We start from the raw sequence: 15,486 nt of genomic DNA, 5'->3' as shown, positions 1-15,486 counted from the left end.
TGAGAGAGAGGTGAGAGACGTGAGAGAGACGTGAGAGACGTGAGAGAGAGGTGAGAGACGTGAGAGAGAGGTGAGAGACGTGAGAGAGAGGTGAGAGACGTGAGAGAGGTGAGAGACGTGAGAGAGGTGAGAGAGAGGTGAGAGACATGAGAGAGAGAGGAGAGAGAGGTGAGAGACGTGAGAGAGACATGAGAGAGAGAGGTGAGAGACGTGAGAGAGGTGAGAGACGTGAGAGAGACATGAGAGAGGTGAGAGACGTGAGAGAGAGAGGTGAGAGACGTGAGAGAGAGAGGTGAGAGACGTGAGAGAGAGGTGAGAGACGTGAGAGAGAGGTGAGAGACGTGAGAGAGGTGAGAGACGTGAGAGAGACATGAGGGAGAGAGGTGAGAGACGTGAGAGAGGTGAGAGACGTGAGAGAGACGTGAGAGAGAGAGGTGAGAGACGTGAGAGAGAGAGGTGAGAGACGTGAGAGAGAGGTGAGAGACGTGAGAGAGATGAGAGACATGAGAGAGAGAGGTGAGAGACGTGAGAGAGAGGTGAGAGACATGAGAGAGAGGTGAGAGAGAGACGTGAGAGAGAGACGTGAGAGAGAGAGGTGAGAGAGAGAGGTGAGAGACGTGAGAGAGAGACGTGAGAGAGAGACGTGAGAGAGAGACGTGAGAGAGAGGTGAGAGAGAGGTGAGAGAGACGTGAGAGAGACGTGAGAGAGAGAGGTGAGAGGTGAGGGTGAGAGAGACGTGAGAGAGACGTGAGAGAGACGAGAGAGAGACGAGAGAGAGAGGTGAGAGAGAGGTGAGAGAGAGGTGAGAGAGAGGTGAGAGACATGAGAGAGACGTGAGAGAGAGACGTGAGAGAGAGGTGAGAGACGTGAGAGAGAGAGGTGAGAGACGTGAGAGAGAGAGGTGAGAGACGTGAGAGAGAGGTGAGAGACATGAGAGAGGTGAGAGAGAGACGTGAGAGAGAGGTGAGAGAGAGAGGTGAGAGAGAGAGGTGAGAGACGTGAGAGAGAGAGATGAGACGTGAGAGAGAGAGGTGAGAGACGTGAGAGAGAGGTGAGAGACGTGAGAGAGAGGTGAGAGACGTGAGAGAGAGGTGAGAGACGTGAGAGAGAGAGGTGAGAGACGTGAGAGAGAGAGCGGTGGAAAGAATTGGATTTGCAATATATCAAATCAAATTCTATTTGTATGGCAGCTGCAGCGCAAGGGCCAGTTAAAGGACAAGAGCATCTTAGCCCGAGTGCCAGTCTCTGTTTGTGCTATAACTCCCTGGCATTCATTGTCATGCCAAACAAGGACAGCAATGGAATTGGCTAGAGAACAAACGGATCTGGAATCAGGTGAATGCTATCTGTGAGCGAAATTGAGATTGGCAAAAAAAACGGTTCTCTTTGAAATGTGTATCTGATAGAGTGGGGTCATGGGAGCAGAAGGAACCTTGCTGAGCCATGGATGCAGAGGGAATGAGAAGACTACAGAGGGAACACGACTAGCTAGCTACCCTCTTGAGAGCAAGGAAGGAGAGCTGGCTGTATGAACTACGAATGAACCAGCAGGCTTCTGAGGCGGCAGCCCAGCCCAGCCCAGACCAGTGGACCAGGCTCTGGTTATCACTACAGAGCACTAACGATGGGGTCAATGCCCAGACCAGTGGACCAGGCTCTGGTTAACACTACAGAGCACTAACGATGGGGTCAATGCCCAGCTCAGTGGACCAGGCTCTGGTTAACACTACAGAGCACTAACGATGGGGTCAATGCCCAGACCAGTGGACCAGGCTCTGGTTAACACTACAGAGCACTAACGATGGGGTCAATGCCCAGACCAGTGGACCAGGCTCTGGTTATCACTACAGAGCACTAACGATGGGGTCAATGCCCAGACCAGTGGACCAGGCTCTGGTTAACACTACAGAGCACTAACGATGGGGTCAATGCCCAGACCAGTGGACCAGGCTCTGGTTAACACTACAGAGCACTAACGATGGGGGCTATTTTTAGCCCTCTCATCAATCCCACACAATGAGGATTGAGCTGGGGTCAGAAAAGAGCTGGAGACCCTACTATACTCCATTCGTGTGTGCTAATGAGAGACGACTCTCAGAGCTGTGGGGAGAGAGATTGGATGCCTCTAGCTGAACATTGAGAGTCACAAATTGCATCCTATTCCCTATATAGTGTACTACTTTTGATTCGTAAAAAAAAAAAATGGTGCAATGTGCCTAGCTCTCTAATCAAATTCTCAACTCATGCACTTTCCATGCTCCGGGGGTGAAGCTTCCCTTAGGTACAGATCTAGGATCAGCTTCCCCAACCCTAACATTAACCATCAGTTGGAAAAAGGTTAAACTGACCCAAGATCAGTGTCTATGGGCAACCTCACCCTACTCTACTTGCCATTTCAAAACAAAATGGTGGTGTGTTGGGTAGTGCCAGCGTCATGGGTAGTGCCAGCGTCATGGGTAGTACCAGCGTCATGGGTAGTGCCAGCGTCATGGGTAGTGCCAGCGTCATGGGTAGTACCAGCGTCATGGGTAGTACCAGCGTTTACCTTTTTCTTCTGCTCCTCTGAGGCTTTGATGATCCCGGGGTCTGATTTCCAGGACTTGCCGAAGTTGTAGAACAGACAGACACTGTTCAGGAGGAAAGGCAGGTGGACGGTGGCAAACGGGAGATGTACAGAGGAGTTAAGGAGGATGGCTGATTGGCTGAAAGGTGACTACAGCTCTTAAAGGGATAGTTCACCCAAATAACACAATGATATATTGGTTTCACATCCTGTCAGGAGTCTGGACAAGGTCAGACAGAAAATGCATTTTATATACTTCCACACTATGAGGTTGAATAATACTGTGAAATTGTAAAAATTATGATAATGCCCTTATAGTGTAAGGGCTGTTTGAAAAGACTGCCTGAAACTTCAGCCAGCTTTGGTGGGATGGCGTTTTGGCCTGCCTGGTAACATCAAAAGGTGGTAACTTGGGCAATAGACCAATAAGAAAAAGAGTTCCACACCTCTCTGCCAATAACAGCTAGTTTTCAGTTTTCCCTACTCAGATTGCTCCCAGACAGTCCTAACAAAATTCGTGCTTGAGAAATTACTATTTGTTATGATGCCGTCTATTCTTTTGGATTTTTTTGGGGGAAAAACAATCACAGTAAGGTACTTAATTGTTACACAGAAATGATTTGATACAAAGTTAAAAACAGCTGCATTGGACCTAGACGGCTGTGCCGGCTCTGACTAGCCATAGTGACATCATCCAGACAGAGTGTGTCCCCCAAATGGCACCCTATTCTCTATGTAGTGCACTACTTCAACCAGAGTCCTATAGTAGTCCTATGGGCCCTGGTATAAAGTAGTGCACTATAAAGGTAATAGGGTGCCATTAGGGACGCAAAAAGACTCACCCTCCGCCCACTCCAGCCTATGAGGAAAGCAGCTCAGTGGAAGCTTGACTCATACTCTCACCCAACCAGAGTCCCGAGTCTCTCACACATGCGTCATCATTTGCACAGGAAATACAACAGAAGCAACGGAGTGAGTCTAACCAAAGGGAGTGGTTAGGCTTAACCCTAAAATGCCAGAAAATGCCCATGTTGATCCATACAATCTCTTGTATCTAGAACCCAAGTTTAGTTTTCACAGGGCCTGTTGTCATTTAATTAGGAACTACAAATGAAAAAAATCCCATAAACCTACTTAGGAATTACAGCTTCAGAATTGTAATTGCATAGAATGTATTCCTGTATTTAGGAAATGCCTACACCCAAGGTATACTGGCATTTCTTTGTGCATTTTAACCACACATTAACACAACTCCCACAGTGTGGAGTTAGAATGTTGATTCCATACATGAGAGAAACATATCTGATTGACTGACTAAATAAACTTTAGATTATGGAGTTCGCTTGACGTCATTAATTATTGTGTCCACAAGAGCTGTTTCAAGTCTGTATGGCCATGTACCGTAATTTCCGGACTATAAGCCGCAACTTTTTTCCCACGCTTTGAACCTCGCGGCTTAAACAATGACGCGGCTAATATATGGATTTTTCCCGCTTTCAAATGTATTTATTTTTAAATCCTTTAAAAAAAAAATCCTTCACTAAAACGGGCCGCATGTGAAGAGCAACTTATGGTCAAGTCTGCCAGTGGGTCCTGACAGCGTGGAGCATTGTCAAAAAATCCACTATCATCAACGGGTTTCGAAAGGCTGGACTGCTGCGTGTTGAAGAGGGCTCAGCGGGGGATTTGCCTCCGGATGAAAGTGACGAGAGCGACAATGAAAATGATCCAATATCGGATGAAGCAATTCTGAGGCTATTCAACTCCGACACCGAAGGAGATGACTTCAGTGGTTTCAGTGCACAGGAGGAGGAAGATAGTGACCAATGACTTTCTTGGTAGGCTACTGTTTACTGCAAATTTTTAATTTTTTGTTACAAGCCATGTTTCGTTAAAGCCCATTTATAGGGTGACCATACGTCCTCTTTTTCCCGGACATGTCCTCTTTTTGGACCTAAAAAAATGCATCCGGCCGGGATTTCTAAATCGCCCAAAATGTCCGGGATTCGGCTTTTGCTTTCTACAGTCCCATTCATTGTGTGCGTTTTTGGGGTTTTGCATTACTTTGACCTTTCTCTTTAGGTCCCGCCTTGTCACACGCCACCATTGGTGGGTCATGTAGGCCTACGCAAACATTGGTCAAACTGCATCTCAATCATTACCCTCACCATGGCAACAGCCAAGAGAGAGAGCAGCAGCTTGCTTGTCAACAGTGGCACATGGCTCCAGAACAGCGTAAAAATGCCCAAACGCAAATTCACAGACGATTTACAGAGAAAATTCACATGTTTCCGTCTTTGTCGGGATCCGCGTGAAGCAGAATGCATGACCTGCAAAGCTGGCACGTACGTGTTAGTGTCAAATAAAGGTGCTAGCGACCTAGAAGCCCACATAAGCTCTGCAAAACACAAAATTGCAGCTAAAGGAGAGAGTTGGTCAGGTAAATTAACTGATTATTTTGTGAGAGCAGGTAAAACAGAAGATGCTGTTACTGCTGCGGAGGGAGTTTTTGCATTCCACAACACGAAGCATCACAATAGCTACAGATCAATGGACTGCACGTCTGCCTTGTTAAAAAAGTATTTCCCTGATTCCGAGACTGCGCAAAAAGTTTCAAGCGCTCGTATTAAGACCGAAGCTGTGACAGCACCACATTCTGTCGACATAGCTCAGAAAGCACTAGAAGACATACCTTACTGTGGTGTTTCTACTGATGGGAGCAATCACGGTGCTGTGAAAATATTCCCTCTGCTCATTCAGTATTTTGATTGGAAGAATGGTGGCGTGCAAAGTAAATTAGTCGAAGTTAAAAACACTCCAAATGAGACAGCTGATACTAGGGTGACCATACATCCTCTTTTTCCCGGACATGACCTCTTTTTTGAAAACTAAAATATGGTCACCCTACTATTTATTTTTGTTACAAGCCGTGTTTCGTTAAAGCCTGTGTAAAGTTCATTTGTTTCAATGTACCGGTAGGCACCTGCGGCTTATAGACATGTGCGGCTTATTTATGTTCAAAATAATAATTTTTTCAAAATTCAGTGGGTGCAGCTTATATTCAGGTGCGCTTAATAGTCCGTAAATTACAGTAGTGATAAGGGTGTGTGTGTGTGTGTGGGGGGGGGGGGTCGACGGGAGTCAATTATAGTGGGGGGTGGAGTGAAGTCACAGCATGACAAACAACTAGATTCCAGGAAGAGAACTCAGAGCCATATGCCCCCCCAGAGCCCTATGCCCCCCCAGAGCCCTACATAGGAAATAGGGTGCCATTTGGTTCTCGGCCATACTCCACAGCGCTTTCAGTCTCTAAAGGCTGAATGAGGTCATAAATCTGTATAATTATCACCAAAAGAAGTCTGGGCGCTTTAATTACCTCTTCCTCTGTAGGTCTATCTAGCTACTTCATAAGATAAACACTCCAAATTAACTATATGGGGTTGCATCCCAAATGGAACCCTATTATTCCCCATATAGTGTAGAGGAACAGTGAATTTCCATATAAAGTAGTGCACGACAAAGGGAACAGGGTGACACTTGGGATCCATGCATGGAAGTCCTTATCGTCTCACTAAATCAATGGGCCGTGATACTGTCGGCATGGAGCCGGTAATTCTTACAGTGATCGATGGAGATTCTCATATGGACGACGCTTCAATGTTTCCCTTGAGGCCTTGCTGTGTAGGCCCTCCCCGTAGCAGCTATTAGTCTTTGGAATGGCTTAGGAGAAGGGGTATTACAGAAGATGGGTCAAACAAAAGGGCCAAGCATTTATGAAGCATGCTGATTTAAGGAGACTAATGGTGTTGACAGTGTCCATACAGCTCCGGGGTGAAATTTCTCCTAGGTACAGATCTAGGATCAGCAGTCCCTCCCACAATCCTAACCTTAACCATTAATAGGGGAAATTCAAAACTGACTCGAGATCAGCGTCTAGAGGCAACTTCCCCCTACACCTCTATACAGTGTGGTTCAGGGTGGGGTAGTCAGGGTGTCACTGAAATGTCTGTTTTTCCTCACCGCCTCTCCTCTGACTGCAAGTCATCATGGTCTGGCTGAAGACTGAACGTCCTCCTAAAAGAACACATTACAGGACCAGCTCAGTGGAGGAATCCATCTTGTCAGGCCAATAGAGACAACAATGACTAGATTCATGCTTGACTCCTACTAATAGACTTCTACTCTCCCCTCCCCCAGTCCTCTACTAATAGAGACTTCTACTCTCTCCTCCTCCCCCAGTCCTCTACTAATAGAGACTTCTACTCTCTCCTCCTCCCCCAGTCTGCTACTAATAGAGACTTCTACTCTCTCCTCCTCCCCCAAACCTCCTACTAATAGAGACTTCTACTCTCTCCTCCTCCCCAGTCTCCTACTAATAGAGACTTCTACTCTCTCCTCCTCCCCCAGTCTCCTACTAATAGAGACTTCTACTCTCTCCCCTCCATCAGTCTCCTACTAATAGAGACTTCTACTCTCTCCCCCTCCCCCAGTCCTCTACTAATAGAGATTCTACTCTCTCCCCTCCCCCTGTCCTCTACTAATAGAGACTTCTACTCTCTCCCCTCCCCAGTCTCCTGCTAATAGAGACTTCTACTCTCTCCCCCTCCCCCAGTCTGCTGCTAATAGAGACGTCTACTCTCTCCTCCTCCCCCAGTCTCCTACTAATAGAGACTTCTACTCTCTCCCCCTCCCCCAGTCTCCTACTAATAGAGACTTCTACTCTCTCCCCCTCCCCCAGTCTCCTACTAATAGAGACTTCTACTCTCCCCCCTCCCCCAGTCTCCTACTAATAGAGACTTCTACTCTCTCCCCTCCCCCAGTCTCCTACTAATAGAGACTTCTACTCTCTCCCCTCCCCCAGTCTCCTACTAATAGAGACTTCTACTCTCTCCTCCTCCCCCAGTCCTCTACTAATAGAGACTTCTACTCTCTCCCCTCCCCAGTCTCCTGCTAATAGAGACTCCTACTCTCTCCCCCTCCCCCAGTCTCCTACTAATAGAGACTTCTACTCTCTCCCCCTCCCCCAGTCTCCTACTAATAGAGACTTCTACTCTCTCCCCCTCCCCCAGTCTCCTACTAATAGAGACTTCTACTCTCTCCCCCTCCCCCAGTCTCCTACTAATAGAGACTTCTACTCTCTCCCCCTCCCCCAGTCTCCTACTAATAGATACTTCTACTCTCCCCCTCCCCCAGTCTCCTACTAATAGAGACTTCTACTCTCTCCCCTCCCCCAGTCTCCTACTAATAGAGACTTCTACTCTCCCCCCCTCCCCCAGTCTCCTACTAATAGAGACTTCTACTCTCTCCTCCTCCCACAGTCTCCTACTAATAGAGACTTCTACTCTCTCCTCCTCCCACAGTCTCCTACTAATAGAGACTTCTACTCTCCCCCCTCCCCCAGTCTCCTACTAATAGAGACTTCTACTCTCTCCCCTCCCCAGTCCTCTACTAATAGAGACTTCTACTCTCCCCTCCCCCAGTCTCCTACTAATCGAGACTTCTACTCTCCTCCTCCTCCCCCAGTCCTCTACTAATAGAGACTTCTACTCTCTCCCCTCCCCCAGTCCTCTACTAATAGAGACTTCTACTCTCTCCCCTCCCCCAGTCTCCTACTAATCGAGACTTCTACTCTCCTCCTCCTCCCCCAGTCCTCTACTAATAGAGACTTCTACTCTCTCCCCTCCCCCAGTCCTCTACTAATAGAGACTTCTACTCTCTCCCCTCCCCAGTCTCCTACTAATAGAGACTTCTACTCTCCTCCTCCTCCCCCAGTCCTCTACTAATAGAGACTTCTACTCTCTCCCCCTCCCCCAGTCTCCTACTAATAGAGACTTCTACTCTCTCCCCTCCCCCAGTCCTCTACTAATAGAGACTTCTACTCTCTCCCCTCCCCAGTCTCCTACTAATAGAGACTTCTACTCTCCTCCTCCTCCCCAGTCCTCTACTAATAGAGACTTCTACTCTCTCCCCCTCCCCCAGTCTCCTACTAATAGAGACTTCTACTCTCTCCCCTCCCCAGTCCTCTACTAATAGAGACTTCTACTCTCTCCCCTCACCCCAGTCTCCTACTAATAGAGACTTCTACTCTCTCCCCCTCCCCTACTAATAGAGACTTCTACTCTCTCCTCCTCCCCCAGTCCTCGACTAATAGAGACTTCTACTCTCTCCTCCTCCCCCAGTCCTCTACTAATAGAGACTTCTACTCTCTCCCCTCCCCCAGTCTCCTACTAATAGAGACTTCTACTCTCTCCTCCTCCCCCAGTCCTCGACTAAGAGACTTCTACTCTCTCCTCCTCCCCCAGTCCTCTACTAATAGAGACTTCTACTCTCTCCCCTCCCCAGTCTCCTACTAATAGAGACTTCTACTCTCTCCTCCTCCCCCAGTCTCCTACTAATAGAGACTTCTCTCTCCTCCTCCCCAGTCCTCGACTAATAGAGACTTCTACTCTCTCCCCCTCCCCCAGTCTCCTACTAATAGAGACTTCTACTCTCCTCCTCCTCCCCCAGTCCTCTACTAATAGAGACTTCTACTCTCTCCCCTCCCCCAGCCTCCTACTAATAGAGACTTCTACTCTCTCCCCTCCCCCAGTCTCCTACTAATAGAGACTTCTACTCTCTCCTCCTCCCCCAGTCCTCGACTAATAGAGACTTCTACTCTCTCCCCCTCCCCCAGTCCTCTACTAATAGAGACTTCTACTCTCTCCCCCTCCCCCAGTCTCCTACTAATAGAGACTTCTACTCTCTCCTCCTCCCCCAGTCCTCTACTAATAGAGACTACTCTCTCCCCCTCCCCCAGTCTCCTACTAATAGAGACTTCTACTCTCCTCCTCCTCCCCCAGTCCTCTACTAATAGAGACTTCTACTCTCTCCCCTCCCCCAGCCTCCTACTAATAGAGACTTCTACTCTCTCCCCTCCCCCAGCCTCCTACTAATAGAGACTTCTACTCTCTCCCCCTCCCCCAGTCTCCTACTAATAGAGACTTCTACTCTCTCCCCCTCCCCCAGTCTCCTACTAATAGAGACTTCTACTCTCCTCCTCCCCCAGTCTCCTACTAATAGAGACTTCTACTCTCTCCTCCCACAGTCTGCTACTAATAGAGACTTCTACTATCTCCCCCTCCCACAGTCTCCTACTAATAGAGACTTCTACTCTCTCCCCCTCCCCCAGTCTCCTACTAATAGAGACATCTACTCTCCTCCTCCTCCCCCAGTCCTCTACTAATAGAGACTTCTACTCTCTCCCCCTCCCCCAGTCTCCTACTAATAGAGACTTCTACTCTCTCCTCCTCCCACAGTCTCCTACTAATAGAGACTTCTACTCTCTCCCCCTCCCCCAGTCTCCTACTAATAGAGACTTCTCTCTCCTCCTCCCCAGTCCTCTACTAATAGAGACTTCTACTCTCTCCCCTCCCCCAGTCCTCGACTAATAGACTTCTCTCTCCTCCTCACCCAGTCCTCGACTAATAGAGACTTTACTCTCTCCCCCTCCCCCAGTCCTCTACTAATAGAGATTCTACTCTCTCCCCCTCCCCCAGTCCTCTACTAATAGAGACTTCTACTCTCTCCCCTCCCCAGTCTCCTGCTAATAGAGACTTCTACTCTCTCCTCCTCCCCCAGTCTGCTGCTAATAGAGACTTCTACTCTCTCCCCCTCCCCCAGTCTCCTACTAATAGAGACTTCTACTCTCTCCTCCTCCCCCAGTCTCCTACTAATAGAGACTTCTACTCTCTCCTCCTCCCCCAGTCTCCTACTAATAGAGACTTCTACTCTCTCCCCCTCCCCCAGTCTCCTACTAATAGAGACTTCTAATCTCTCCCCCTCCCCAGTCCTCTACTAATAGAGACTTCTACTCTCTCCCCTCCCCCAGTCCTCTACTAATAGAGACTTCTACTCTCTCCCCCTCCCCCAGTCCTCTACTAATAGAGACTTCTACTCTCCCCCTCCCCCAGTCCTCTACTAATAGAGACTTCTACTCTCTCCCCCTCCCCCAGTCTCCTACTAATAGAGACTTCTACTCTCTCCCCTCCTCTACTAATAGAGACTTCTACTCTCTCCCTCCCCAGTCTCCTGCTAATAGAGACTTCTACTCTCTCCTCCTCCCCCCAGTCTGCTGCTAATAGAGACTTCTACTCTCCCCCTCCCCCAGTCTCCTACTAATAGAGACTTCTACTCTCTCCCCTCCCCCAGTCTCCTACTAATAGAGACTTCTACTCTCTCCCCCTCCCCAGTCCTCTACTAATAGAGACTTCTACTCTCCCCCTCCCCCAGTCCTCTACTAATAGAGACTTCTACTCTCTCCCCCTCCCCCAGTCCTCTACTAATAGAGACTTCTACTCTCCCCCTCCCCCAGTCCTCTACTAATAGAGACTTCTACTCTCTCCCCTCCCCCAGTCCTCTACTAATAGAGACTTCTACTCTCTCCCCCTCCCCCAGTCTCCTACTAATAGAGACTTCTACTCTCTCCCCCTCCCCCAGTCTCCTACTAATAGAGACTTCTACTCTCCCCCCTCCCCCAGTCTCCTACTAATAGAGACTTCTACTCTCTCCCCCTCCCCCAGTCTCCTACTAATAGAGACTTCTACTCTCTCCCCCTCCCCCAGTCTCCTACTAATAGAGACTTCTACTCTCTCCCCCTCCCCCAGTCTCCTACTAATAGAGACTTCTACTCTCTCCCCCTCCCCCAGTCTCCTACTAATAGAGACTTCTACTCTCTCCCCTCCCCCAGTCTCCTACTAATAGAGACTTCTACTCTCTCCCCCTCCCCCAGTCTCCTACTAATAGAGACTTCTACTCTCTCCCCCTCCCCCAGTCTCCTACTAATAGAGACTTCTACTCTCCCCCTCCCCCAGTCTCCTACTAATAGAGACTTCTACTCTCTCCCCTCCCCCAGTCTCCTACTAATAGAGACTTCTACTCTCTCCCCTCCCCCAGTCTCCTACTAATAGAGACTTCTACTCTCCCCTCCCCAGTCCTCTACTAATAGAGACTTCTACTCTCTCCCCTCCCCCAGTCTCCTACTAATAGAGACTTCTACTCTCTCCCCTCCTCTACTAATAGAGACTTCTACTCTCTCCCCTCCCCAGTCTCCTGCTAATAGAGACTTCTACTCTCTCCTCCTCCCCCAGTCTGCTGCTAATAGAGACTTCTACTCTCTCCCCCTCCCCCAGTCTCCTACTAATAGAGACTTCTACTCTCTCCCCCTCCCCCAGTCTCCTACTAATAGAGACTTCTACTCTCTCCCCCTCCCCAGTCCTCTACTAATAGAGACTTCTACTCTCTCCCCCTCCCCAGTCCTCTACTAATAGAGACTTCTACTCTCCCCCTCCCCCAGTCCCTCTACTAATAGAGACTTCTACTCTCTCCCCTCCCCCAGTCCTCTACTAATAGAGACTTCTACTCTCTCCCCCTCCCCCAGTCCTCTACTAATAGAGACTTCTACTCTCTCCCCTCCCCCAGTCCTCTACTAATAGAGATTTCTACTCTCTCCCCTCCCCCAGTCTCCTACTAATAGAGACTTCTACTCTCTCCCCCTCCCCCAGTCTCCTACTAATAGAGACTTCTACTCTCTCCCCTCCCCCAGTCTCCTACTAATAGAGACTTCTACTCTCCCCCCCTCCCCCAGTCTCCTACTAATAGAGACTTCTACTCTCCCCCCCTCCCCAGTCTCCTACTAATAGAGACTTCTACTCTCCCCCTCCCCCAGTCTCCTACTAATAGAGACTTCTACTCTCTCCCCTCCCCCAGTCTCCTACTAATAGAGACTTCTACTCTCCCCCCTCCCCCAGTCTCCTACTAATAGAGACTTCTACTCTCTCCCCCTCCCCCAGTCTCCTACTAATAGAGACTTCTACTCTCCTCCTCCCCCAGTCTCCTACTAATAGAGACTTCTACTCTCTCCTCCCACAGTCTGCTACTAATAGAGACTTCTACTCTCCCCCCCTCCCCCAGTCTCCTACTAATAGAGACTTCTACTCTCCCCCCCTCCCCCAGTCTCCTACTAATAGAGACTTCTACTCTCTCCCCTCCCCCAGTCCCCTACTAATAGAGACTTCTACTCTCTCCTCCTCCCCCAGTCCTCTACTAATAGAGACTTCTACTCTCTCCCCCTCCCCCAGTCTCCTACTAATAGAGACATCTACTCTCCTCCTCCTCCCCCAGTCCTCTACTAATAGAGACTTCTACTCTCTCCCCCTCCCCCAGTCTCCTACTAATAGAGACTTCTACTCTCTCCTCCTCCCACAGTCTCCTACTAATAGAGACTTCTACTCTCTCCCCCTCCCCAGTCTCCTACTAATAGAGACTTCTCTCTCCTCCTCCCCAGTCCTCTACTAATAGAGACTTCTACTCTCTCCCCTCCCCCAGTCCTCGACTAATAGACTTCTCTCTCCTCCTCACCCAGTCCTCGACTAATAGAGACTTTACTCTCTCCCCCTCCCCCAGTCCTCTACTAATAGAGATTCTACTCTCTCCCCCTCCCCCAGTCCTCTACTAATAGAGACTTCTACTCTCTCCCCTCCCCAGTCTCCTGCTAATAGAGACTTCTACTCTCTCCTCCTCCCCAGTCTGCTGCTAATAGAGACTTCTACTCTCTCCCCCTCCCCCAGTCTCCTACTAATAGAGACTTCTACTCTCTCCTCCTCCCCCAGTCTCCTACTAATAGAGACTTCTACTCTCTCCTCCTCCCCCAGTCTCCTACTAATAGAGACTTCTACTCTCTCCCCCTCCCCCAGTCTCCTACTAATAGAGACTTCTACTCTCTCCCCCTCCCCAGTCCTCTACTAATAGAGACTTCTACTCTCTCCCCCTCCCCCAGTCCTCTACTAATAGAGACTTCTACTCTCTCCCCCTCCCCCAGTCCTCTACTAATAGAGACTTCTACTCTCCCCCTCCCCCAGTCCTCTACTAATAGAGACTTCTACTCTCTCCCCCTCCCCCAGTCTCCTACTAATAGAGACTTCTACTCTCTCCCCTCCTCTACTAATAGAGACTTCTACTCTCTCCCCTCCCCAGTCTCCTGCTAATAGAGACTTCTACTCTCTCCTCCTCCCCCAGTCTGCTGCTAATAGAGACTTCTACTCTCTCCCCCTCCCCCAGTCTCCTACTAATAGAGACTTCTACTCTCTCCCCCTCCCCCAGTCTCCTACTAATAGAGACTTCTACTCTCTCCCCTCCCCAGTCCTCTACTAATAGAGACTTCTACTCTCCCCCTCCCCCAGTCCTCTACTAATAGAGACTTCTACTCTCTCCCCCTCCCCCAGTCCTCTACTAATAGAGACTTCTACTCTCCCCCCTCCCCCAGTCCTCTACTAATAGAGACTTCTACTCTCTCCCCCTCCCCCAGTCCTCTACTAATAGAGACTTCTACTCTCTCCCCCTCCCCCAGTCTCCTACTAATAGAGACTTCTACTCTCTCCCCTCCCCCAGTCCTCTACTAATAGAGACTTCTACTCTCCCCCCTCCCCCAGTCTCCTACTAATAGAGACTTCTACTCTCTCCCCCTCCCCCAGTCTCCTACTAATAGAGACTTCTACTCTCTCCCCTCCTCTACTAATAGAGACTTCTACTCTCTCCCCTCCCCAGTCTCCTGCTAATAGAGACTTCTACTCTCTCCTCCTCCCCCAGTCTGCTGCTAATAGAGACTTCTACTCTCTCCCCCTCCCCCAGTCTCCTACTAATAGAGACTTCTACTCTCTCCCCCTCCCCCAGTCTCCTACTAATAGAGACTTCTACTCTCTCCCCCTCCCCAGTCCTCTACTAATAGAGACTTCTACTCTCCCCCTCCCCCAGTCCTCTACTAATAGAGACTTCTACTCTCTCCCCCTCCCCCAGTCCTCTACTAATAGAGACTTCTACTCTCCCCCTCCCCCAGTCCTCTACTAATAGAGACTTCTACTCTCTCCCCTCCCCCAGTCCTCTACTAATAGAGACTTCTACTCTCTCCCCCTCCCCCAGTCTCCTACTAATAGAGACTTCTACTCTCTCCCCTCCCCCAGTCCTCTACTAATAGAGACTTCTACTCTCCCCCCCTCCCCCAGTCTCCTACTAATAGAGACTTCTACTCTCTCCCCCTCCCCCAGTCTCCTACTAATAGAGACTTCTACTCTCTCCCCTCCCCAGTCTCCTACTAATAGAGACTTCTACTCTCTCCCCTCCCCCAGTCTCCTACTAATAGAGACTTCTACTCTCTCCCCCTCCCCCAGTCTCCTACTAATAGAGACTTCTACTCTCTCCCCCTCCCCCAGTCTCCTACTAATAGAGACTTCTACTCTCCCCCTCCCCCAGTCTCCTACTAATAGAGACTTCTACTCTCTCCCCCTCCCCCAGTCTCCTACTAATAGAGACTTCTACTCTCTCCCCCTCCCCCAGTCTCCTACTAATAGAGACTTCTACTCTCCCCCCTCCCCCAGTCCTCTACTAATAGAGACTTCTACTCTCTCCCCCTCCCCCAGTCTCCTACTAATAGAGACTTCTACTCTCTCCCCTCCTCTACTAATAGAGACTTCTACTCTCTCCCCTCCCCAGTCTCCTGCTAATAGAGACTTCTACTCTCTCCTCCTCCCCCAGTCTGCTGCTAATAGAGACTTCTACTCTCTCCCCCTCCCCCAGTCTCCTACTAATAGAGACTTCTACTCTCTCCCCCTCCCCCAGTCGCCTACTAATAGAGACTTCTACTCTCTCCCCTCCCCAGTCCTCTACTAATAGAGACTTCTACTCTCCCCCTCCCCCAGTCCTCTACTAATAGAGACTTCTACTCTCTCCCCTCCCCCAGTCCTCTACTAATAGAGACTTCTACTCTCTCCCCTCCCCCAGTCCTCTACTAATAGAGACTTCTACTCTCTCCCCCTCCCCCAGTCCTCTACTAATAGAGACTTCTACTCTCTCCCCCTCCCCCAGTCCTCTACTAATAGAGACTTCTACTCTC

The 15,486-nt window shown here is 49.5% G+C and overlaps 1 protein-coding gene across 2 annotated transcripts in view; it reads right to left on the bottom strand.

Moving 5' to 3' along the window:
• The window catches only part of LOC106609686 (palmitoyltransferase ZDHHC17), a 68,707-nt gene that overhangs the window by 8,067 nt on the left and 45,154 nt on the right, over window positions 1-15,486 (bottom strand). For both annotated transcript variants that reach the window (XM_045700102.1, XM_045700103.1), the window contains exon 11: window positions 2,547-2,671. In XM_045700102.1, the coding sequence (XP_045556058.1) occupies window positions 2,547-2,671 (125 nt within the window). The remainder of the gene's footprint in view (window positions 1-2,546; window positions 2,672-15,486) is intronic.

This window comes from Salmo salar, chromosome ssa17 (assembly GCF_905237065.1).
Source record: "Salmo salar chromosome ssa17, Ssal_v3.1, whole genome shotgun sequence".
In the NCBI taxonomy this organism is placed as follows: Eukaryota; Metazoa; Chordata; class Actinopteri; order Salmoniformes; family Salmonidae; genus Salmo; species Salmo salar.
The sequence above is the reverse complement of the archived record's forward strand: the minus strand, read 5'-3'. Positions and strand labels throughout refer to the sequence as shown.